At 37.1% G+C, this 20053-nt stretch overlaps 1 protein-coding gene across 1 annotated transcript in view; it reads right to left on the bottom strand.

Annotated features, from left to right (window-relative positions):
* Nucleotides 1-5179: 5179 nt before the first annotated feature.
* Nucleotides 5180-20053, bottom strand: part of BTBD9 (BTB domain containing 9) — a 135771-nt gene continuing 120897 nt past the window's right edge. The window contains exons 11-12 of the mRNA XM_074818129.1: nucleotides 18590-18668; nucleotides 5180-13821 (exon numbers count right to left, since the gene is read on the bottom strand). Coding sequence (XP_074674230.1) covers nucleotides 13627-13821; nucleotides 18590-18668 — 274 coding nt within the window. The 3' untranslated portion in view covers nucleotides 5180-13626. The remainder of the gene's footprint in view (nucleotides 13822-18589; nucleotides 18669-20053) is intronic.

Below are 20053 nucleotides of genomic sequence, written 5' to 3'. Positions count from 1 at the left end.
CCAAAACTTTTCCCAGTTAGCTTTAAGACTTCAAAATTACCAACTCTATTCATTTTTCTCTGCCCAAATACTTCTACAGGTCTGCAGTTGGGAACAATGCTTTTGACAAGGCAGCTATTAATATTTCCTTCCATTTAAAAAAACCCCTTTTCACCAGTCCTATTTGAGAACATGGACAAAGAAAATGTGTGTGAGGTAATGATGTGCTTTATTTCCCTTTCAGTAGATTGAACTTGAGAGTCAGAGAAGAGAACTGTCACTGGTAGGAAGCCCTCCGTGCCAGAGGTAAAACAGCACAAAAAGGAGGAAAGCTGCCGGGAGCAGGACAAGAAAGCAGTACCATTAAATATATGGGAAAGAGTTAAGTGTACGTATCAACTGGAAAGCTGTTGACTGGGAATATTTGTATGCCTCTACTTTTATCTCTTGTGTTTTTGCTGAAAAACACATTTCTTCTAACAGCCTCAATTGCAAAAGCAGTGCTTTTTTATCCTCCTAGTAGATTTTAACATAGACAATATTATGACAGCATCAAAAGTATACGTAATTCCTTTCCTCATTCCATTCACTTCCAGCAGTAGCTGTTTCCATCTGATATTATCATTAATAACCAAAGAAATCCACATATAACTATAATGTAAGTCTATATATTAGCAGCAAACTTTTACTTATGCTATATAGCTTAGAACATGGCTAAAAGAGCATCATGACATATATTCTGTTTGTATTAATAAAATCCCATTTATCTGTTTATTAATAGTGAAACTATTAGCTTAAAAATAGGTCTATAAAAGAGTCACCTCCATTATGTGATGCTGAAGTCTGAATGGTGCAAGTAGCAATAAAACTACACTATGTCAGCACCTTAGCAAAAATATCTTCTCACCCAGCAGTTGATAACAGAATGTGATAATGTCATGTCTGAATTAAAACAATAAGGATATTTATGTAGTGGTCTAGCACAAAGCATGCAGCATAAAGAACACACCTGTCAGCAATACATCTATTTGTACCACATTCTCATTTCTTAAAATACATATCATATGTTTTCATTTCATTAGACTGTTAGAAAGCAAGACCTTTTGAGATCCTTATAAGGGCATCAGTTTAATACATTGCAATGATGGATTGATAGTAAATTTCCTTGTTAAACAGAATGGACTTATAGAACAGCATCCGTGAGCCTCAGGTGCACCTTAAGCAAATTTCTAATACTTTTACTATGCCCCTCATTGATATATTTTAGTACGTTTGTTCGTGCATGATCTTTTTATACATGTTTTGCCTAATGAAACCATGAAATTAGGCTGCAAAATGGCTATTTATCAAAAATAAATACCTCTGAATAGAGCTCAGACTTGGTCTTATGCAGTCTCCAAGGCAAGGGCAATTAGGAGTTATTGTTTCTAGAATCACTTTTACTTTTACATGTTTTTCAAGCAGCAATCCTGGAATCTGTAACAAAGTTTACTACCTAAGAATACAACAGTCCACATCTTCAAAGCTCACAAATTCTCTGAATCAAATTAGGGATGTCTCATTAGTGAAGCATGTGCATGAACACAGCTGATGTGCTTGTAGCCATTTGTGTACATCAGGTATGCAGAAATATGTGCAGGTATGCATGACCTCAAGGCAAAGAAGTCTTCATATTAAGTAAGCACAGCTGTGTCCCAGCCTATGTTGCTGCCCTGCATGTGAGCTGCAGGCAGTAGGTCACACAGGTTGAAAATAACCGAGGTGCGAGGCAGTCGCTAAGGGCAGACAGTGGAGGGATGCACTGAAGAGCAGTTAGCTCTCCAAGAGGATGACCAAACCCCTTAACTATTCATAGCTGTGCTTCCTCAGCTGGGGGGCAGGTTGATTACCTGCAGGCAGCACATGCGGGCCCCAAGCAGCAGCTTCTGTCTTCTGAAAACCACACCACAAGTGGTAGTGAGGGACTATGAATGAAACTGGGGACAGACAAGCAAGTCTCAGCACATGTATGACCCGACAGATCTGAAAATGTGAAAGCTATTCCACAGTGCACAGAAGCATGGGTTGTCTCTGTTTCCTCCTCGATAAACACACAATGGGAAAGCTCAGGCTGGCTTTTGTGGAGGAAATAATTACCTCACAAATACATTCGGTGCCTTGAAGAAGTCCATAAGCACAAGGATACCAGTGACCTAGTTAGTTTATTATATTTAGGTTTCCAAACAGCTTTTGATAAGGTTCTTCACAGAATCTCACTCTGCTATGGGCTACCATCAGAGACAGGATACCAGAGCAGGTAGACTGTATCACTCACCAAAGGCTCCAAGAAACTGAGCTGCCATAGGGTACAGAATGTCCTCTCATAAAGAAATAACTGTTTAAAAGATAGGAAACCAAGTATACCTTTTATATTCTAATAATAGCTCCTCTTGTCAATTTGATTTATCCCAGAGATGGTATTTCAGTGCGAAGCAGTAACACTGCCTCCCATGTACACTTGTGAATCTTCACATTCAAAAAACAGAGGGAGGTGCTTGATCAAACAGAGCCACAGAAGCGAGCATTTCCACAAACAACTGGCCAGAAGGGAACCTGCACAGCAGTCAGTTTGTTGCTGAGGGAAGCAAAGATTTATGAATATTTCAGTTTCTCCCCAAGTCACGCAGTCTTCAAGAAAAAAGCCTAACAGTTTAAACATCAACCTTCAAATGTAACATCTTAAAACCAGACAACAAAGAACACTTCATAAATGAGACTAACGTTGGTGTTGCATAGATTAGACACATGCAACTTCCCAATGACTCAGCTGCACTGAGGGATATTTTTGTGATGCATCCACTCTTATTAAATGCGATATAGTTTTTCCTGTACACCTTGGTTCCTCTGACGCTTTTGAGAAAAAACCCACACACATTTCTAGCTACAGAAGGTTGGCATATTACTGGGGGAGGAAAAGGGAAAGAGAATGGCAAAACACAGAAATGCAGAGACTCAAATAAGATCTTGTATGATTATTTCTGAGCTATAAAGGCAACAATTGCCTACTTTCCAGATTTAATTTGCTTAGCACAGCCTAGGAGAATATTTAAGCAGCAGTTAATAGAGGGTAAACTACAAAATGAGTAAGTAACAAAAACGTCCTGTTTATGTGCATTTTGCTCCATATTATGAAGATAAAATGATTGTGATTTGATATATATCTGGTCTTTCCAACTCATACTCAAACCATGCGTCACGGTGTTTTAAGCTTGAATTGCCACTGCTCATTAACAAGTAAGTCCATCACTTAGAATTAGAAACAACTTTGAAATAAATCCCCAGGCTGTAGCATCCAAACTGACTCTGCACTCTGCTACTGTTTGGAAATGCAGCTGTATTTCCATTTCAGTCTGCACTGTCTTCACGATCCCTACCTGTTGATGATTTTACAAACTTAAGCACAAAGATAAACTAGACCCTTACCAGAGCAAGGAGAAAGAATAGTTCTTAGCTTTGCTCTTATCCAACTTTTTTTCCTCCTCTCTGTGCTTTCTAAGTGTATTTTTTCTTCTAGTATAATATATCCATCACTTGCTATGAATTGTATTATCTGGAACACAATCAAAATTTTGCCTGTGGGCTGCAATGGAAATCACAGAATCATCAAGGTTGGAAAAGACCTTGAAGATCATCTAGTCCAACCACTAACCTAACACTGACAGTTCCCAGCTACACCATATCCCTCAGTGCTAAGTCAACCCGACTCTTAAACACCTCCAGGGATGGGGACTCCACCACTGCCCTGGGCAGCCCATTCCAACACCCAACAACTCGTTCTGTAAAGAAATACTTCCTAATATCCAGTCTAAACCTTCCCTGGTGCAACTTGAGGCCATTCCCCGTTGTCCTATCACTTGCTACTTGGTTAAAGAGACTCATCCCCAGCTCTCTGCAACCTCCTTTCAGGTAGCTGTAGAGGGCGATGAGGTCTCCCCTCAGCCTCCTCTTCTCCAGGCTAAACAACCCCTGTTGCCCAAATTGCCCAAAGCCGTCAAGAGGCCTCTGATTTCTCAAGACAGAGCAAAAAGCATTTACCTTCTTTTTAACTCAGACACATAGCCTGGGAATGCAGATGGCTTCAGCATGTGCTGCTTCTCACTGACTGGATTATACAACTTTCTGGCTTACATTCACCCCATACTCTATTAGGCAAACACCATTTCAAAAGTAAGGCTTCCTCACATCAGTATTCCCACGTTTTAAGTGTCACAACTTAGTAACTGAGATGAGTGGCAGGTTATGCTCCAAAATCCACACATTCATTTTTTAAAACGAAGAGCAGGATCTGACACTTAAATATCCCATTTTTACTCTCAAATCCAGTAACAACTGTCAAACTTATTATCTATTGTATGGCTAATTAACACACAAAAGAAATTAGATCTAATTATATTAAGGCATTGTATGGTTTGCTGTGGTACCTCAGCTTCATCTCAGAACTTTGTATCCTACTTCCATCTTTCGAGTTTGACCTCTCCACTTACTAGGTTACAAAGGTTATATACATTTATGAAGGGAATAGCACGACACATCTACGACTGCTTAAAAGATTACACGATAGAGGAATGTATTGTGGCTACTGGAGAACAGTTACTGCTTTAGGGCATGAAGTTCTGAAATCCAGGCAAGGCTTACAAAAATTCTATTCAATACATGAGGCTGATAAGCCAGGCAGAGAAAGGCCTAATCATGAATTAAACACACAGTGATCCCACCTTTCATGGTAGTCCAGAGGAAATTAAGTGCTAAATACCTCTGAAAAATCAAGCCTTTTTTTGGTTGGTTTGAAAACAGATTCCCAAGTCCCAAAATATTTGCCCCTTTTTTGTGAAATAAAGTGAAATACTCATTCACACATTTCTGCCAGAGTGTACACTGGCACATCCTGGTAGTAACCTCTGGCAGCTGCTGTTGTCAACATTCGCAGTAGCTTCACGGATGCCCACTGGCCTGAAAGTCACTGTGAAAATCACTAGCGTTTTCTATGTTGATATTAAAACCCCGTCATTATGAGTTAATACATCAATGCTGATGATATGAATTTCCTTGCCATGCTGGGAAATCAGTCCAGCTCTGCCAAAACTCTTCTATTTGCACATGCAATATGTGAGCAGCACCAGACAGGCTCTACCATTATTTTAACAAAATTACAGACAAGCAGTTAAACACAAAAGATCACTTTATTTCTCAAATCACACCCCTCTCATTCTTGAAAAGGTGCATTTCTAATTGTCACCATTTTAAATATATTCTATATTTTCCTGTGAAGTTAAATACATTAAAGAAAAATCCCCAAAGAAATAAATACGAAGCACAACAGTTTCAGTTTATGATTTGCCTTGAGTATCATCTGGTCTTGCATCCGCTCTGGTGAGTTTTGCTGCTCTTAAAAAAGAAATCCAGAGCAAGCCTTCCTTGCTCTCCAGAACCCTCTGCTTATCAGCTGTTAATACAAACTGTTAATACAATGCTAGAGCATGCACAGAATAGCTTATAGCGGTTTAATAATTCTATAGCTTTCATTACAAACACACGCATTGTTACTAAGGATATAATTGTGATGCTTCTTTTTCTAGATGCTCATAGAAAATTCCATGTTACAAAATGCTCATTTGATGATGTGCATGTCTGCTGGTGAAAAGGAAATCAGTACTAACAAGGTTTGATGGGTTGTTCAATGGATAACTTACAAAACCAGACAATTCCCAAAGTTATCGATTGGGTCACTGCAGCATAATCTGCAACCATCGTTTTACCTGAAACCTAGTTAGCCCAAATGGGTGGCAACGTGTATCTGTTGCGGCATAAAATGTTACCAAGGTCATCAGAACATGCCGTGTGGGGTTTATTCTCATTTAATGAGCACAGTCCAATGCAATAGCACTGCTAACAGCCAGGAATGGAGGTCTGACAATGCAACTTTTATGATGGCTGCCACAGTAAAGGAGAGGTGAAAAGAGTCCAGTGCAGGCAATATCATGTTCCTTCAAAGAGCTGAGACCAGAAAGTTGAAGCACTTCCCGTATCAGAAGTTGAGCTCCTGAAAAGTTTTTCTTGAAAGAGGTATCAGTATGAGCCTGAATGGGTGTGGCTGTTAATTCATCCCAGTTATATATCTCACTCGAGACAGTATTCCTGAAAATGCAGTCAGGGTCTGGCAGGCTGATTTCACTACATATACATGCACTTAACATTCAAAGACTATAGTAAAGTCTGAAAACTTCAGCTGAAACTCGTACCTGTTCACAACAAGGTCTGAGGTAGTTTATAACCACTCTACAATTAGGAAATATGAGAAAGGAGGAAAGGGATTTAATGCACAAAACTTTCAAGATACAAGGATAATTGCTACAGAGAAGGGGAGTGTAACCATATAGTTTTAAACTATTGTCTGTGAAGAAAGAGGAGCACTGACAGAAATGAGTGAAAAAGTTCATTAAAAGCTGAACTTTTATTTAGCCTGGCTCCTTATACTTATGATCTCTGAAGGAACAACATTAACATTCACTTCAGAAGGAAAACCAATGATAATAATGAAATTGAGCAAAGCAGAAAGAAAAGAAAATTTTACAAGATTTGGACAAGGTTAATAGACTTGGGCACTGAACTGCAAAGTAACACTATACTTCTCAAAATGAGTCCATGTACTCAGTGTGATGTATGAATCTCCAGACAGCTGAAACACCTTCACACAAGAACACCGAAAAGTTATGAATTCTTTCAAGGTTCACTTTCGATGATGCAGTTTATTTAGGAAACAATACTTATGTACATCTAACACATTGAGAAATGCACAAATAACAACCTGAACATACATCATGGTGAGAGAGAAATACTTAAATTTATATTTAGACTTAGATAACCCTGCACAAAGCCTGACCTGCTATTTAAGTCAACAGAAAACCTCTTATTGATTTTTCTCTAAAGGGTAACAAACAGATTATGGAAGTACAAGCTCCAAAAGGGCTAGCATTTCCCATATCCGTAGACAGCCAGATTTAAATTTTGCTCACTAGCACCTGACAGCTTAGTAGCAGTTGGCTTTAAAGTCTGATGTTAATGAACGGGAATGAGGATATTTTATTCAGCATATGGCAAAGAGGTAAAAATAAATAAATTTTAAAAAATCCTTAATGTATCACAATTTGAAGGAAAGTTCCAGGGAATACCACAGCAACAGTGATATGTTGCTAGGTAGGGAGGAAAAGAAAAGGAGTACCAAGCAGATTGGGGGAAGCGTGTACGAAAAAGTAAGAGCTGTGAGGACTGGAGACATACAAAACTAGCTCAGACCACAAGAATTGTATCTTTGTGTTTCTCTTCTCATAAAAACTACTAAAGCCTTTCTCCCTATGTTCTCTTCCTCTTTTTTTTTTAGAGCCTACATTCAGATGAGTGACAGATTCCTTAACAGAATTCCCTAAATTTAAAAAAAAGCCATGTAGAACACATCTTTGCAAACAGTCACTTTGACTTAGGCAACACATACATTTTCTTAGCTATATATGCACAGATGCACACATGTAAGTCCATACCAGTCTTTCTTCAAAACTGCTCCTTGCAACTTCAGCTCTTGCCGTAAGTGATGTTTCTAATTTAATCATCTAAGTCCCATGAACTTTGTATTATTGCATAAAAACATTCACTCAAAGTATTTACCCTCAAAATGAGTGACATATTGGTATTAACCATAAATCACCTAGCAACTATAGCTTGGGAGTCCAGAGACAGCAGATAGGTGATGTAGACCAAAAATGATACGAAGGAAATGAGTGATTTCTGGTAGGTGTGCAAGTTCCCCACTTCCTCTAGAAAAAGAAGCTGCAATAGCTAACTATTCACTTGGATTACATGGCACATCGTTTTAGATGCACAAACCCGCATCTGAACAGTAATACTGCCCAACTTTCAAGAGTTACCTGGTACTTTTTGGACACATAGCATTTGCTGTAAAAGACCATACAGGTCAGTTTTGTAAATTCCTCAGACTACTTAATATAGACTGAGGTTGTTGATGTATATCTGCCAGTTTTCAGGAGTCACTGGATAATTCTGAAAATAAAGAAAACTAGGCTACCTTCTTTTAACCGAGGATGAGCATCTGCACAAAGAGAACACATGTGCCAAGATGACAAATATGAAATAGATGAGCAAAAGTTACAATGAGGAAAACTACTTACATTGCACCAACAGTGCACCTCTCCTCTATGACAGTGCATGGTCTAAAGTCGCAGGAGGCACTGGAGAGGCATGTTTACACCTGTGCAGACTGAAATCATCACTCACTCGGATTTTTAGCCAAAGTAATCTGAAGTTCAATTCCCATGACATTTATGTAATGAGTCAATTATAATTTTTTTCAAAACGGTGAATTGTATTATTCTATTACACTGGAAGGAATGGAAAAAGAAGTAATTCTCTGATGTCCGGTTGGGTGATAATGTCTAATGCCAAGGGTGCGTGGAGCTGACTCTTCACTCCCACCATTTCTATATATCATAGTAATTAAACACATACGGTATTATAAAACTAGTATGTAGTTGTATTGGCAGCCAGTCTATTGGTACATGACAGATACCTGCAGTTTCCTTGTATTATACTACAGGTTTTAATTTGGGCTTATCTAAGAACAGTTGCAGGGTGACTTCAAAACTACTTTTCCAGTAAGCATTTTCAAACACAGACCCAGATTCTATCATGGAACACAGGTGGGACTTTGACATTATCTCAGCCAAAGCTTTGCAATGAAAGCTTGTGAAAGGCCAAAGAAAAGTCTGCAGGGTTTTTTTGAGCAGTTAACAAAAGTCATATGAAGGCTCCCTCTGTAAACACTGCAAGCCATAGTATACAAGGTAGCTAGGAGAAATATAGGTCTGTTCTTTGGACTGCACACCTGTCTTTGAGATGAATTCTACAGTTACACTGGCAGTACTAAACAACTGGGCAAAACCCAGCTTTGGACCTGCTCACTCACACCTTGTTTAGACATTTGCACTTTTTAAGCAACCATAAACCAGAGTCAGCATCCTGCCGTACCACAACGGTAGCATTTCACACCTGCCTGCACAGAATTGTTTTAGTTTTGGAGCTTTAGAACCTGTTCTGAATTCTAGCTAAATAATTAGCTACTAGCTCAATTTAACATATATGTATGAATATTTAGGTACTCTTAAAACTTGACCCAGGACTTTTATTTCTCCTGAACAAAGATCTGTGGAGCTTCTATACATAACCGAGTTAACTAGTACAACTGACAACTACAACAATTAGTTCAGAGACAACTAAGGATTCTGACCTAAATACACCATTAACTGAGAGACAGGGACAGGAACCAGGCCTCAAGCATCCTCTGGGACCTACAAATTGTTATTTCTGAAGCATGGTTTAGTCCTCTGGCAACTGGTATCATGACATACAAGCCTAAACATTTACTCTTAAATACATTAACTCTTACTGGCTCTGACTATTTGCTGACTACTCCAGCCACAACAAAATTATCAATATATTAACACCTGTCAAAATATGTCAATTAATACTTTCATAGAGAAATGCAGCATATAGAATGTCTACTTTCTCTGAAATCACATCTGATTTCTCATTGAGTGTCTCTGAGTGAGCATCACTGTATTACCAGAACTACTAACAACAATCAGACAAGAATGGCATTAACTTTGTCTTCTAATTTTCACACTGGCTCTAGATGTACAAAACATCGCTGAATAATGAGTAGATGCTTGCATGCATTTGGTTGGGAAACTTAGAGTGTAACAACTGCAGACATCTTTTGCTTTCTTTCATGGAAGCCAACTCATCAACTCAAGATACTAAACTGAAAATTCTCTAATTTAATGTTATCATTATAGATGAAGATGCATTAAATTAATTTGAATTTTTCAGCAATGCTGAGAAGCACTGAGTTCTTTAATGATTTGTCATAACAAAGAAGAAAAAATTATTTTCATGGGGAAAAAAGAAAGAAATGGAGCCCTAAAGGAAGGAAACTGCAATGAAGAACAGTTCCTTCTCTGACAAAATTGGTGATTCCTCCTCTGTATTGTCTTTTACAATAGATTTGGATTAAGTTTTCTCATTGTAATTCCATTAAACATGCCATTTGAACTTGTTTTAGAGCTGACTGGCAATGGCTTGAAAACAGCCACACAATTTTTGCTCACTTCAGGAATTAATTTTCCTGGATAAATCAGTTTTAAGGAGTTGATATTTGGCCATACATTTCCATGAATAAAAATCCTTTAAATGCACTTGGAATAAAGTTAATTAAATAAAGAGACTTTAGAAAGAGCTTTGTTGAGCTCCATGGGAGTTGAGCCTAAGTCTGAATTCAACCTATGGAAAACACAGCCTGGGGAATTTAAAGATACTAAAGCGCTAAATAGAAATAATGGCTCAGTAGTGACAATATAGTTAGTTTCATCACGTAGAAATCTAACAACAGGTCTATTTTATAGTTTCTGACAAGAAAGCAATGAATACTTGGTCAGTTCTGCTCTACCCCTGTTGTAAATAAAATATGAGTGATAACACAGTTCTGAATAATTATAGTATTTCATCACTCTGATAAATCCTGATATTAAGCCCTAACAGCACAACTTACTTTCACTGAAAGGAAAAAAAAAAAAAGAAAAAAAAGATTTCAGAAGAATGTACAAGAACTACATCTGAAATTGGGAATCAGTAAATACAGACAATAATTAGAAAGAATGAGAAAATTCACACCAGATCACAAATCAGTTCTGTGTGGTATCTTCCCGTGACACTAGTAATGCGTTGCTGACACAATATTTAAGACAGAGACCTTCCTAGGCAATACAGATAGAGGTGTTTGTTGGCGGGTAGTGTTAGAAGACCAAGCAGAGTTCAGGTCCCTTAAACATTTCAACATTATTTTCTTTGAATAAAAAGGTAAAGGATTCCCACTAGAAAATGTGAAGTTGTGACAGGGCTTGTCTTAAAAGCCTGGGAGCTCTGAGATCACATTGGACTCCCCTCAGTGACAGGCTCAAAGAGTAACTCTACCAGAAAAAAATAAAGACTGTGAGAAAGGCCATGTGTGACTATGGACCAGTCTAATACTACAAATTTCTACACACCTGTATGAAGGGACAATATAAAGTTATTTTTTGCTTTGATTGATTTTTGGGGGTGGGGAATTGAAGGGTCTATAGGACCTCATAGTTTTTTCCTTGGGAATCTCAGATTTGTTCATTCAGATTCCTGGCAGAGAGCAAATGTCATGGGAAATACACAGACAAATCTGTTCAACAGTGAGTCACAGGACAGGACCAAAAAGATTTGCAGTAGATGGCAGTCTACAAGACATACTTGTATCATAAAAATTAACTGTGCACATCAAAGATTACAAACTCAAAATCCTGTTCTTTCTCTGAGAGCCTAGACTCAGAACAGCTAGCACAAACTTTTTAAAAAATTTTTTTTAAACATTCTCTGCAATGGTGACTATTAAAGACTAAGAGCTAGGAAGCTATGCCCTTTGCTTTTCCACAGCTTCAGAAAAGCGAACTTGTTTGATCAAATGGCAAAGAAATACCATCACTGACACTTATCTACCAAAGACGAGACATGCTCCATGCATCTCAGTAGTTCCAGCATGGATTACAACCGGAATAGAAAAGTTTTCTGGTTTTACTTTTCAAAGAAAAAAATAAAAGTTCCAACTTTTTGGACCTTAAACAAGAGAGTTGTGTCCCCAGTAGCTGATCTCAATTCTTTCATGTTCCAAAGGCTGTTATAATCAGAACCCCAGACTAGATGCTGACTGGCATGAGCAGTATCCTGGCTCAGAACTCCAGACTGTCTGAGGCAGTGTGGCACATATTATAAACTATATATAACGCCATGGGCATGCACCTTCACCGACAGAGATTCACAAGTCAGAAGACAGCAGTGGAAAGGGAGGGGACAGTGTGTAAATGTCAGAACTCAGCTGCAATTTGGCAATTAAAAATGCTATATTATTATTGATAAAGCCTAATCAGTTTTATGTGAAACAAGAAGTTCAAAGTTTCTACTGATTCATTGCTACCACTTGTTATATTTCTTCCTGTTTTTAGCACAACCAGTATCCAACAGGGAAATTCTTTCAAAGTAAGTAGTGTGATAAATTAACATACTATTTGATATGTTGATATAACTCTTTTTATCACTATGGTTATGCAAAGGAAAACCGTATTTATCCTACACTAGCTTTGTTTTCTTCTGACAAGGCTATTTGTCACCACAGGAAATTCCAAGTTCATAAAACTGGATAGCTGACATTTCCAATATAATATACTTTGTGAGGAGTAACAACTCTCCTAATCAATTTTGCTAATTACATCAGCATTTGTCTTAATGCAAAATCACTTAATCCCATACTGAAAGACCAACATGGAGCTCTTCCTAAAAGTCATGTAGATCTGGAGAGTAAGAGACTGCATCATCATTAGTGTGGAAACACTTAGTATAAGCAAAATAGCAGGCAATGTAATCCAGACAGACATAGATGGATAACAAATTCTGTGACTGTAAAGTAAGAGCCAGATCTTTTACAATACAGTGTAAAAGCATCATATTTTATGAAGACTATGAGAAAAGTTTATGCACATACAGTCCTTGAATTTTTAGCTCCAGACTGTAAAACTTTTTTTCTTGGAAAAAAAAAAAGTATCTGCAAATCCTTCTTTTTCTATTCTGAACAATTGCTTGTCAGCAACCAGATGCAGTTCCACTTTTCTAAACCAAATATTTTTTACGATCTGTTGCAAGTTTTCTTAGAAATACAGGCAAAATTTAAGTAATCATCCTCAAGAGTGAAAAATATGTTTTTCTTCAGGATGGATGCTTGATTTAGGAATTTCCATTCTGAGTGCAAGAAATTACAATTTTGTACTTTGAAAAGTCAACTAAGGTCAAGATTAATATAGCATCCATTAATTAGTTTGTTGATATCATGAAGGCTTTTTTTGTCATCCCACTGATGAATGAGGGAATTTGCATCTCAGCAGGTAAACATGTTTGATACTTCCTTAATCTACTGCACAGCATTTGCTACAGCCAAAAATAAGAGACAAAGTGGAATACAGAGTCAAAACAATTTAGAAAACAAATTACTAGTTACAAAGGAATATGAATGAAGAATAACTTTAAAAATAACATATATTCTGGACTGATGTGTTCCATAAACATTTTCTTTGCTAATGGAAGCCTTCAGGGAACAAATACTTATTTCATATGCCTTCCATTTTGCTCGGGTAATTTTAGATTTCCACTGTAGCTCTGCCTTTTATTTCCTTCTGTTCTTCTTGCCTTGGTTAGATTAGAGAGGTAGGGTGTTAATGGGGTACTTGATGAAGATTGACGACCTATTTTCTCCCCCCTCCGAGACCAGCCTGATTTGAACAAATTGAGGAGAGCGAAGCAGTCTCTTCATGTCCTTGGGAAAAGCCTTTTCCATTTCAGCATTTCCAGCTTTCAGACATGGTCCCCTTTGTTCACAGAGAAAAAGAAAGAAAAGGTGCCAGCACAAGAAGGTTCTGAATAATTTCATATAATGTCAGCAGGGCTGCAAAAGCTCCCTTTCAATCTTCTTTATGGTTGGTGAGCATGTGAACGCGAGGTGGATCCAGGAGGGGAATGCAGGGAACTAGTGCTTGCAGCTCGAACAGGGCGAGAGCCAAGCTGTTGTCCACCAGTCCCCACCTCTGTTGTTGTCACTTCCTTACTACTGTCATCCTTGTGGGTACTGTTTTGTGCTGGGCACTCAAAATGCACACAGTGAAACACCTGGAGAGAACAAAAAATGAAGATAAAGCAAAACAATTAAATGCTGGCAAAAGCATGATCAAAGTAAGATGAGGTCTATATGAAAGTTGCAGGCCAGATCAGTGCCAAAGTACTTAGTCAAATTGGAATGTTTCACCATGAGGTCAAAAACATCTATCCATGGCCTATGAACATTATCAAGTGATACAAGTGAAGCAAGAGAAGGCCTTCAAATTATACCAACCTTGACATATGGCACTAAAAATCAGAAAGATGGTTCCAAAGGAGATACAGATATTTGTAAATTATTTTTTTGTTTGCTAAGTAGAATAAATATCTACTACATGCCATCGGATGACAATAACAATTATATTAGTATCTTAGATCTAACTACTTTCTCAAAAGACTGAATGTTCATACACACTAGAAACGAAATTTAAGTCATTACCCATATGATTCTATTTCAAGATTGCCCTCTGCTGTAACAGCAATGGTAGCTCTACAGACATATCCTGAAGTATGTAGAAAGGCATTCAGAGTGTCCAAGGAGGCTGCTGCTTCATCAGATGAAATATTCCATTTCAAACAATGATCATTTGCTGATGTTTCAAACAATACCTGGGACCACTGTACAGGTGACTGTAACTTAGAGTAAGAGGACCACCTGTTTAAGCATTTATTCCAATTTATTTTCTAGTTTACTTACTCTTACTTCTACTTGTTCTTGAAATGCCTGGGAGAAGAAGGGGGAGGAACTCTAAAATTGTTACAAAACTTCTTTCCACACTTCTCATTGCTACGAATTGCACAGCTTTGCCACATGCTGATTTAAAATTTGCTATTTTCTCATGCACTGTAGTTTTATAGCTAAAGCTTGATGAATATTAACAATTGAATTTTAAAATTGTTTTAACTTAATTTTGTATGCTTTTATGACATCTTCTATCATTCTTCTTGCAAGTAGATCCTGTCTTTAGAGCTTTTCTCACAAACAAAGAAAATCTCTTATAATCTTAGCTGCCCTTTCCCAGACCCTTTCAAGTTAACGTGGGCAAAATCAAATACCATAAACAAGACATGGGTATACTATATATTCATACAAGACTACAGAATATTATATTTTCTATCCTTTCTTCAATACAACCAAAAATCCTATTACTCTTTTTGACCATCCATGCTCAAGCGCACAGTGAGCAGACGTCTGCAATGACATGTCTGCGATAGCCCCTGGGTCTTTTCTGAGGAGGTAGCTAGTTAATTCAAATTCTGACAGCATGCATGAAACGAATAAAAAAAATATTCAGAGTCACTGTTTTTTTTAATCCCCATTATACTTTCTTGGGCCTCTCGGTGTAAGAATTCTTGCAGTTTTTTTGTACAGATACATAGCGATGCATGTTTGTATTTCCATATACGCACGCATGCTCACATAAAGATGTATCCCTAAGCCTTTATATATACACATATGAACAGATTACAAATCTACACTCTTACCCACACACACACACATGTACACAAAATGGTTTTTCTCTGCATTTCTTCCGGTGAGTTTTCTTCTAAAGCTGAACTAATTTCTGCAGTGGCATGAATTCTCTCCATCTGTCACAGTTCTTGAGAAGCAAATTTTTGCATTGAGCTACACATTTTGTGAAGCCGCTTTTATATTCATCCCACTCCCATGTTTTTATAGTAACAGCTATTGTCATTTTTCCAGCTGCACTTACCAGCATCAGGATTTGCAGAAAAGAACATTATCTCATCAATACACCTCTGTAAAATGCTACTTTCCTTGAAAGACAGCACAGTCTAATGAATGGGATGGAGGTCTCCAAGTCAGAAGACTCTGTATTTCTACTGTATCCCACAGCAACAGTGTTTCTCATTTAAAACTTACTTCACATAGCAATTAATGCTTTAGTATGCTATAGTATGGGTACCACTGAAATTTAGCTAATACTAGTCTATAAAGCCTGAAGTACCCGATTCTTAAATTGTAACTTTCATTTTTACCTATTCCTTCATACTAAATTCTCAATGCTCAGCTCAGCATCTGGCACATTAACAAGCCTGTGAATTTACAGCATTATTTTCAGTTACTCTGCCACTTCAACATATAGAGAATACAGTTTGTGAAAGAAGCAGAGGACAGAGTACAACTGAGCTCATGTGCTTCATCCAATATTGGAATTACGTATTTCAGAAGAATATTACTAAAACACATAATCCTGCATGTTTTTCTCTCAAAAGGCAGAGATGACAGTTCAGCATCATCCTCTGATTAATGGCATGTTATACTTCTCATGGACATTTTAAGAAAAGTCCAACATACAAAGCAGGAAGGCCAAGTACATATACACTGGTGCAGTAATTTGTAAGATAAAGCTCTCACACCAGCAACTTGGGTGTCCTCTCCAGATCAGTAATACTGAAGAAAAATAACAAGATAAAATTTACACAGTCAAAGTATCAGGTGACCTGTGTGACAAACAAATGATGACAAGGACTAAGGAAAAATAATCCTTTTCTTTATAAAAATAGGATGTCTGGAAGCTCAAGAAAACAAAAAGTTACACTTCTATCATGTTCTAACATACCAAAGAATATTCAAATGCCAGGTCAAAAAGTCTGTGAACATCATGTCTTTCAAAACTTGGAAAACATGGCAAAGAAAAAGATGAGTTTAGAAGATGAAATCATTCACAAAATGGGAGAAATTTTACAGGATTTTTTGCAATTTCAAAAATCAACTCTTCCCTTTGGAGAGTTCAGATGGTACTTCAAAGTTCAAAGGTATGTGTAAGTAGAACAAGTAGGGAGTATTTTTGTACCTATTACAGTAAAACTTGATGAGAAATGCTGACATTAGCATGTTTAAAATGGGAATGGTTTGACAAAGTACAACCAGCTATGAGCAAATAATTCTGGAAACTGCTTGTTTTCTTACTGAAGAGACTACTCAGTCTGCAGAAGAAACCAAGACTTTGATTACAGTGTCATTATTTAAATTGGAAGTATGAAAAATATCTTGCTGCCTTCTTTGGAAAATGAGAATTTATGACAAAATGTTACAGACCATCTGTTTAATATATATTGAAACAATGTAATCTAGTAATATGTGCATGCTGATAATGTTCTTCCTCTACAAGCTTCAGGAGAAATAATTTTTTTCAGAAAAAAAAAAAGTTAGCATTCGGTACAAATTTTAAAGACAAAAGAGGAAAAAACCTAGAACAGCAGCCTGTGTTTGTAGTTCCACTGAGCCACTACATGAATACCTGTAACCTCAATTTGCATATGCTGAGCTCTCCTATTGTTATGCAGTGCTCCATGTAAATAACTACACAGGATATTAAATTCCTTGCAAATAGTAACCAATTTGAAATTAGAATTATGTTTAAAAGCCCTTTACCCTTCAGGTCTTAAAGTTAACTTTAAGAATTAAAACTTGGAGGTAATATTTCTTGTAGGCTGATTTGCTAAGTTTATACAATGCACCTCATTCTTTTTTAATAAAGAGATGAGAACTTACAAAGACTGACATGAGAGCAAACAAGACTGTCTATATGGATTAGTAATGGAAAAGGCCGCCTTCATGCATGTAGAACAACCCTGGAGACAGCTTCTCTCTCTAAGAACTCACTGATTAAGACTGAACTGTACAACAGAAGAGACAGTGCTTAGGAAAAAAAGTTCAGTTGATCAGTCAGCTTCTTTCCAACTACCTGCTGAGAACTAATGCTGACATCTGGTGGTACACGTGTTTGCAATTATTGCTCTAAAATTGGACATAAACAATGCTATTTGACAATTCTTCCAATGCTTGAGAACCAGCAACCCCATATACTAAATATGATCGTAAATCCCGACTCCCAATACCGATAAAGTTGACAAACTCTGATTATGACAAATGTAACAGCGCTAACCAAAGTTCATTGTAAAGTGTGAAAGTACAATGTTTTGTGGTGAACTATATGTGTAGAATGTAGACATGCATGCATACACACAGAAGCAGCAGCTTTTGGTGCTTCTTATAATCTTGTCACATAAGGTCCTAATCTCACAAGGATTTACATACATTCAGAAATTCAGATATTGTAAATTATTAAGTCAACTGTAAAATCTGGACTTCATCTGAGACAATGCAGAACAATTATGAAAGACAGAAGCACAAGTAAACAAAAAGAGGATGATACTGCACTTGGTTGGTTAGGGAAAAATATATTTTTTCTATATAAAATGTATTGAAAAAAATCTCTTGGTTTGGCCACTATTGGTTAAGTGATTCACCAGGTATGAAATTAATTACAAGAGAATCTTACGCAAATAAGATTTTCCTATGAAGAATGGATTTTTCTTATGTTTTATTCATTAAAAAGATAACATAAAGGTGATAAAACCAAGTAATCAGAGACTATACACCTTTCTCTAATGCACTAAAACTGTATTTTAATCATTCATCAAAATAAGAAATAATTTAAAAGCAAACCCAATAGAAATGTTTGATGGCACTGTGCAAAGGTGAAAACCAGAAACAGTTTACTGTACTTTGTAAAAACCCCAAAATATCCCCCACAGCGGCAACAGCCCTTCAACTCTGTAGAGTCTGGGAAGATGATAACACAGTTCACAAATATTCAAATAAGAAAAGCATTCATTCTTATTTTGCTAGATTGACAGAGCAAAAAAATGAAGTACATTTCAGAAGGCATTATCGATTTCACTGTAAGGTATGAAAAACCATACTGTTGTATATTCATGAAGAATATAGTTTTTCTACAAAGTTCCTTACCTCATTAGCTGTGTTGTGAGTTCCAACTATTCTGATAAAAGATGCAGGCTGTTTATCAAAAGTGATTGTTTGCCAGGATCTACAAAAAAGTCCAGAAAGACATGCAAATATTAAACACCGTCACAACAGCTTGCAGTAAAATATACAGAGAATCCATTCAAGTGACAGTACATACTATTATTACTTAATAGGGCAAATAGAGAAACACTTTGCATCAAATGAAATTCCAGCACTCCTTGTTCATTTTTATTTTTAAGTGCCTTGACTCTGCTTATGTGTTTCCATACATACCTTACACTACTATAATTTGTATGAAGGAATAATACTCATACTATTGCTGAAAGTTAAGAAAACGGTAATAGAAAAACTGAATCAAAGTCTAAAATCCTTGGCTAGTATTGATTGTTCTAGATAAACAAAAGATCAGGTAAATAAAAGTAAATGCATTCATCTGTTAACTACTCATGGGAAATCATCAGAGCTTGGTTAAAGAAAATTACAGCTCTAAGGTAAAAAAACCCACCCAAAACCTCAAATAAACCCCCACTCTAAGTGGAGTAGTGGAGGCAGAGAAGCCAAGCTTCTCTTGTGTGGGCCAAGGTCCTTCCAGTAAATTATGAATGACAGAAAGCATTCTTCACAGTTCAGGTTGTGAAGATTTCCCCATCCAGACACAGAGGCAGTGGGGAGAACAGAACGCCCTCCCACAGGTAGAGTACAACTTTTTGGCTAGACTGAAAACACTAGAGGTAGATTGTGACCACTATAATCTTCCTTCTTCATTCATACTCTTCTGATCGGGGTGAGGTACAACACCTCAAGTAGCCTAATGAGCATCAGGCAAAGGACCCTGATTACTACCATACCTTTGTGCTTAGAGAACACACTGACAGTAAAACAGAAGAAACAAAAAGAATAATAGGAACTAGATGTTCCAGTTTGATGCCAGTCTTCCACTACACTAGATTACACTTGAACACACTAGAATTTGAATTATTTTATATTCATAAAACATGAAAGCTAGATACAGAATGTAACTTTTTCGCAAAACTAGACTCTATCACAGAAGGCTTCAGCAATAAAATGTGGTTAAGTATAACTTGATTAACTCACTACAGGAGAAAAACATTGGATAGGTTTCCTGAACGTGTTCAGAATACATTCAGAAGTGTTCATATAAGAAATAGGGAACCAAAGCAAAACTGGAGTAAAACACCACTCATCCCCAGTAGACTACCCCAAAGCCTGGCAGTATGACGAGCTTGGTTGCTATTTCTCAGGCATTTGAATTTTCCCTTAGCAGGAAAACCTCTTTGTCACAAACACAGCATTTCTGGGTTTAATTTAGTTAACTATTACTTTTATCACTGCTGTCAGATTATATTTGCTTAAAGAAGATTATGAGCCCAATCAAGACCTAATTTCAAGTAGTTTACTGGTATTACTGCATGAAGTAATGGATGT

The sequence above is a fragment of the Strix aluco genome, chromosome 3 (assembly GCF_031877795.1).
Source record: "Strix aluco isolate bStrAlu1 chromosome 3, bStrAlu1.hap1, whole genome shotgun sequence".
Lineage (NCBI taxonomy): Eukaryota > Metazoa > Chordata > Aves > Strigiformes > Strigidae > Strix > Strix aluco.
The sequence above is the reverse complement of the archived record's forward strand: the minus strand, read 5'-3'. Positions and strand labels throughout refer to the sequence as shown.